Source organism: Phascolarctos cinereus, unplaced genomic scaffold (genome assembly GCF_003287225.1).
Source record: "Phascolarctos cinereus isolate Bilbo 61053 unplaced genomic scaffold, phaCin_HiC Scaffold_3;HRSCAF=262, whole genome shotgun sequence".
In the NCBI taxonomy this organism is placed as follows: domain Eukaryota; kingdom Metazoa; phylum Chordata; class Mammalia; order Diprotodontia; family Phascolarctidae; genus Phascolarctos; species Phascolarctos cinereus.
In genome coordinates, this window is record NW_027555736.1 from 95,393,712 (window position 1) to 95,400,377 (window position 6,666).

General features: G+C 41.0%; 1 protein-coding gene across 1 annotated transcript in view; it reads right to left on the reverse strand.

Annotated features, from left to right (window-relative positions):
• TRUB1 (TruB pseudouridine synthase family member 1) overlaps positions 1-5,896 on the reverse strand; it is a 49,688-nt gene extending 43,792 nt beyond the window's left edge. Inside the window, 2 exon segments of the mRNA XM_020988141.2 lie at positions 5,492-5,615; positions 5,617-5,896. Coding sequence (XP_020843800.1) covers positions 5,492-5,615; positions 5,617-5,832 — 340 coding nt within the window. The 5' untranslated portion in view covers positions 5,833-5,896.
• Positions 5,897-6,666: the final 770 nt, after the last annotated feature.

Below are 6,666 nucleotides of genomic sequence, written 5' to 3' on the forward strand. Positions count from 1 at the left end.
GTAAAGAGTTGTTTGGTTTCCAGATTATTCCACAAGTCTATTTAACATAACACAGAATTAAGGATACATGCTAAGGTGAACTTTATTGTTCTCTAAAATAACATGGTTAATGTATTCCAACATAAGGTCACAAAAGACTGGTATAATATCATGGGGGCAATAGTCAGTTTATAACTGCCCCTATTACATGAATTTGCCTAATATATTACAAATTAACAATGGGCTGAGTTTGCCAAGTCTGTCAAGTTCTGCTAGAACTAGCTGTGTTTGGAGTTCTGAGAGTAGGGAGGGGGGTCATCACACCTCAAAAGTAAAAGCAAGAGGTTTTTTTTTTGTCAGTCCTATGAGAAAAATCTGTCAAAGTTTGTCTTTGATAGCCTCCAACTACATATCCTTCTCCACAAACATCCAAGTGCCAAGTATCTTCATGTAGACCTAAGTCCTCCATTTACTTCTCCTCTAAGCCCAAAGTATTCCAGACTCCCAAAGTATCTGCCTCCTTTCCCTAAGCAATCAATAAATTAATCTCAGTGCAAAGGATTCAGCTACAGGTTAGAAGAAAAATGTGACTGGTTTAATTCACATTCACACAGCCTTCCTAACTACATATTTTCTTAAATGTGTATCTTTAGACATGTTGGCTTAACCAGTAAAACATAATCTTGAGGGCAAATACTGTTTTTTGCTTTTGTATAGGAGCTTAATTAATGCTAATTGATTGTTCAACCCTTCCGCAGTTGACAGGCATCTATTTTGTTTCTGGTTTTTTGCTCTCACAAAAAGTCCTACTATAAATATTTTGGCATATATGAGATCTTTCTGCTTTTTATAAGGTATAAATCCAGGAGAGGGCTGTCTAGATTAAAGGATATGAACAGTTTAGTGATTTTTCTTAATTACAAAATCTTTTCTAGAATATTTGGCCAAAGTCCCAACTCTACCAATAGTATATTGGTGTGATAGGTCTTTTCTAGTCCTTCTAACATTGACTATTTCTCTCTTTTATTATCTTCAACAATTTGATGCATATGCAGTGAAAGGTCCCATATACACCAGAATATTTACAACACTTTTTACAGCAGCCAAAAACTGGAAACAAACTAGGCACTCATCAACCGAAGAATAATAAAGAATTTGGGGTATATAAATGTAATAGAGCATTATTGCCCTGTAATAAATTATTAGAAACAGAGACACAAGGGGAGGAACACTTATATGAACTGACACAAAATGAAGTAAGCAAAACCAGAGTAACCATATATACAATTACTGTGACAATATAAAAGGAAAGCATAACAACAAAATAGATGAAATTAAATGCTGTGCAATTACAATGACTTAAACTTTTAATCCCAGAGATAAAAATACACCTCCCCCCTTCTTTACAAGGGAAGGGACTATGGGTGTGGAACTCTCAATTTAACTTCAAACGTGATTGTATTAGGTTGTTTTTTCTAATTTTTAGGCAATTGGGGTTAAGTGACTGGCCCAGGGTCACACAGCTAGTGAATGTGAAGTGTCTGGTCTGAGGCCCCATTTGAACTCAGGTCCTCCTGACTTCAGGGCTGCTGCTCTATTCACTGCGCCACCCATTGTATTAGTTTTGCTTGTTGTTTTTTTTTCCTCATTTTTATTTTTTATAAAGGAAGGTTGACTAGATGGCTTCTAAAGTTCCTTCCTGATCTAGATCAATAATCTTATTAATTGGATGGCTACCCAGGAGCAGGAATATCCTGGGAAATGTAGATGATCTAAAACCAATAGATATCAATAAGAATTGTTTAAAAAAAAAGAAAAAGCATTGGTGGAAGAATTCTTAACCAAACATGACTTAAGAGAGAGCATTAAAGAGGTTAACAATTTTAACTTCATAAAATTATATAAAGAGGCATTGTAGAGTTGATAGCAAACAAGGCTTGAAATCAGGAAGACTTGGGTTCAAGTTCCACCTCTAACAGCACTGGCTGAGAGCCTGAGAAGTCATGTCCAACAGGAATTCAGTAGACTGAAAGAACACTGAACAAGGGTTGGTCAAATAAGACTTAAAAGGGAAGGAGGAAGTGTACTGAAAAGAACACTAGACTAGTCAGGATACCTAGTTCTTTCTAATCCTGTGAATTCACTCTCTTTACTGCTTTCAAAATCCTTCAATTGCTTTCTCACTGCCTAGAGAATCAAGTCTGAAGTTCTCAGCCTGGCATTTAAGGACCTCCAGTTGGCCACTGAGGCAGCTAGATGGCAAAGTGGATACCACTTAGAACAACTGCCTATGAAAACAGTGCTGGGCCTGGAGTCAGGAAGATTCCTGAGTTCAAATCTGGCTTCAGATACTTACTAGTTGTATGATCCTGGGCAAGTCATTTAACCCTGTTTGCCTCAGTTTCCTCATCTGTAAAATAAGCTGGAGAAGGACGTGGCAAACCACTCTACTGTCTCTGCCAAGAGAACCCCATATGTCACAAAGAGTCAGACACAACTCAAATGACTAAACAACAGCAGCAGCAACAACAGTTGACCACCTGTCTTTAATGAACCTTTCCTGCCTGGCCTCTTAATATTCCCCTTTCCCTAAGAACATGATTTATATAGCTCTTTAAGGTTTACACATTGGGGGCAGCTAGGTGGCACAGTAGATAGAGCACTGGCCCTGGATTCAGGAGGACCTGAGTTCAAATCTAGCCTCAGATACATACCACTTACTGTGTGACCCTGTGCAAGTCACTTAACCCCCACTGCCCAAACAAAAAAAAACAAAAACAAAACAAACATAAAGTTTACCAACTGCTTTCCTCACCACATAAGGTAGTTAAGTAATACCAGTATTATTTACTCCCATTTGTCAGAGGAATAAGCTGATCGATGAAGTCTAGTAATCTGTCTAAAATCACACATACCTAGTAAAGGTTAGAGCCTAGCCATCACATCAGATTTTCTAACTCTTTCCATCACACCATTTAGTTCACACAAACCAAAGGCTTTCCAAGTTCTTTGCCATTGTTCACATCATTTTCCATGCCTAGAATGCTCTATTCCCCCTTCCCATTAATCACTATAATCATTCATACCCATCCTTTAAGGCTCAGCTTAAAAGGACTACCCAAGTTCATGCTAGCTGTTCCACTTACCATCTGACCTAACACAAGTCACTTAATCTTTGTTCCTCAGCTTCCTCAACTGTAAAACGAAGGAGTTAGACTAGATGACTTCTGAGATCCTTTTCAGTTCTAAACTTATGATCCTATGAAGGATCATCTCTTCCATAAAGCTTTCCCTGATCCCTTTAACCTAGACAGAAGTCATCTCTCCCTCTGAACCACTTTTTTTATACCTCTCATATACTTATCACATTCTATTTTGTTTTGGTCTGGACCTGTGGTTTCAAATTTGTGGGAAATTTCCAGTACTGAAATTCCCTTCACTGATGCAGACTGGCAACTCATCTGTAACTTAACAGTTTTAAATCACTGAATGCAGCATCGATGGGTTAAGTCACTTGTTTATGGTTACATAACTAATACATATCAAAGGCAGCACTTGAAGGCAGGTCTGATTCCGAAGCTGACCTGTTAGCCATAATAGGATGACCTACTTTGTGTTATAAGTCCATAAACATTAAATAAGAACACAGTATGTACTCGGCACTGTACAAGGTGCTGAGGGGCATGAAAAAAAAATGAACGTGTGAACATGTGCTTCTGGCTCTCAAAAAAATTTAATCACCTAACAGGGGAGCAATGGGGATCTTTAGGAAATATTGGGTCCTGCCTTACTACAAATTTTCGAGCTAGAAGTCTCACTTGTCAGGGATACTGGAGAAGGGATTCTTGGCCAGATGTGGGTTGACCTAAATTAGCCTCTTAAGTGTTTCAACTCAAAAGATTCTGCAATTCTGATTCTGAAACTGCTTATAAACAAATCTACAAAGGGGGAGAAAAATTTTAAACTCAAAAGCATAGGAAGTGATTGTTGATAAATAAAAATAAATTAATAAAATAAATTTAATAAACAAATCTACAAAGCAGAGTGGAAAGTATATAAAAGGTTCAAAGTGCTAAGATAATATCCATAACTTAGCTCCATTCTAGCTTATAAAAACCTTGAGGACAAGGACTGCCTTATAATTTGATTCTCTCCTCATATTTAGCACACAGAAATATACTTAGTAATCTTTGATAAGACTAGAATGGTACTGTGAAGGCAAACTATATAAGGTCTCATATCTGGACAAACATTACCATTAAAGGTTGTATGAAGTGATACAAGAACCATGTGGAGGGGGCAGCTAGGTGGCACCAGCACTGAAGTCAGGAGGACCCGAGTTCAAATTTGACCTCAGACCAAACACTTGACACTTACTGTGTGACCCTGAGCAAGTCACTTAACCCCAATTGCCTTAAAAAAAAAAAAAGAAAGAAAAACGTGGAATACTACTTAGAACTGCCTATGAAGAGTGTTGGGGCCTGGACCCAGGAAGAACTACGTTCAAATTTCACCTTACTTGCCTCAGATTCAAATTCCTTACCTATAAAATAGGGATAGTAATAGTACCTCTCAGAATTGTTAGGTCCAAATTAGATGTATACAAAGTGCTTAGAAGACCTTCAAGCACTATATAAATGTCAGCTATTATTTGAGGGATAATCTCAAGGAAAGTAATTACTATCATCTCCCAAAGTGCTTTGTAAACAAACTATACAGGGACATGGACAATATTACTATATTGTGCAATAGGGGGCCATGAGTTTGAGCCATTACGGTATTTATGAAGTTTTTATAGTGTTTATGCGGCCAGAAAAAAGAGGTTCTATGAAAAATAATGGCAGACACACAGACCTATGTAGAATATTGTAGAACATGGGTCCATAAATTTGACCCATTATGGTATTTATCGAGTTTTTAGTGTTTATGAGGCCAGGAAAAGAAAAAAAATTCTATGGAAAAATACCAGATGCACAAGACTAAAAGTCTTGTATCTGTTGAAAATAATAGTATCTACAATCTGAACTAAGAATACAAACTTATCGGGAAAAGGGTCCATTTCCTTTAGGTTTGTTTCTTTGAGCAGGTGGCAACACTGATTACCAAAGGCCACAGGCTCTACTGGGGTAGATACGAAAAGGAAAGTGTTAACGAGGTTGCAAAAACTACAGGTTCTTAGGCGCTGCTGCCATTCTCAAAACGCCTGGGATACAAAGGATTGCTCCCCGGGACCAGCGGCCCCGTCCTGCCTGCCGCCCTAGTTTCCATCGCCATTCATTTCGAGGTCCTTCTCCTTTCATGTTTTGTTTTGTGTTTTTTCTTTGTCTCAATGCCAGGGCCGCCAGGGGGCTGGCACCAGAGCGGCTCCCCGAGGCACGCTTGAAGAAAGGGTTAAATTAGGAAATGCCCGGTTCCCGCCTCCTCCGCCTTCCCCTCACGCCGCAGCTGCCGCCACCGCCGCCGCCTTCGCCGCCGCCGCTGCCTCGCCTCGCCCGAGCCCCGGCTGCGCTACCTGCCAGGAGTTTCTCCTTCAGCTGGTTCAGGAGCTCGGCTGAAGTGGGGCCCTTGGGTTTGTACACGGCGAACACGCCGCTCAGGGACAGCAACTTGGCGGCCGCCGCCGATCGGACGGCCCCCCGCTCCTCCCGCCGCGGCCGTTGTGGCGGCCGTCGTCTCCGTCACGGCGGCCGAGGCTGCTGCCTTCTTCCCCCCAGAGGACAGCACCGCGGCCTTGGCTGAGACCGCCGCCGACGCGACCGTCCCCGTGGTGGCTGCTTTCGCCGCCTCTTCGGCCCTTTCTGTCGCTGTCGCCACTATCGCCGCTGCTGCCACCGCCTCGCAGGCGGCCATCATGCTACAACCGAAACCTGTTCATCCTTAAGTGAGGAGCGCAGGCTGATGACGCGACCCAGAGAGCGACACGCCCACCGCTAACTGAATTCCTAGGGCTTCCACAAAATTGTAGTCCTTCGCCTTCCCGGGGGAGGACCGCGGGCGCAGAGGCTGCTGGAAGTTGTAGTGCGTATTCACGAGGCCTCGCTGCTTGCTACCCGGGGATGGGGGTGTGGAGAGGGGGTTGGGTCGGCCGCGACGAACGCCAAGGTGTCCTGGGAATTGCAGTTCTTCCTTGGCGTCTAGAGCTCTCCCCACCACCTGGCTCCATTTGGCGGGAAAATGACCGGAGCAACCTGTGGGAAAAGGTCTCCCTTGCCTTTTCCCTTAAAATGCCCCGTTTTTCACCTCTTAACCATGCTTCACACATCAGTCCATTCATTATTTCTGCAGACTCCACTAGACTTTTGTCAAAGGCTGTAACATAGTCACAATGATAAATGAACTAATAATAATATAAATAATAATTAACAATAAAATTAATAATAACTGTTCTTAAAATAAAAATAATTGTTTGCTCAAAACAAATGAGATTGGCATATCTACTTTGGATTTTTTTTAATTGTTTAATTTTTGGCAGCTTTAAATTTAGACTCATGATTTCACATGTATTATTAATATATTGCTTTCTCATTGGATGGGGAGAGACTGGAGGAAGGAAAAGAATTTAGAACTCAAAAAAAATTTTTTTCATGTTGAAAAATAATTTTTAAAACTCAAAAAAAAATTTTTGACTCAAAATGTAAAGTCTGGAACAGTAAAGGTGACAGGCTCTCTAAGTATTTTGGAGATAAA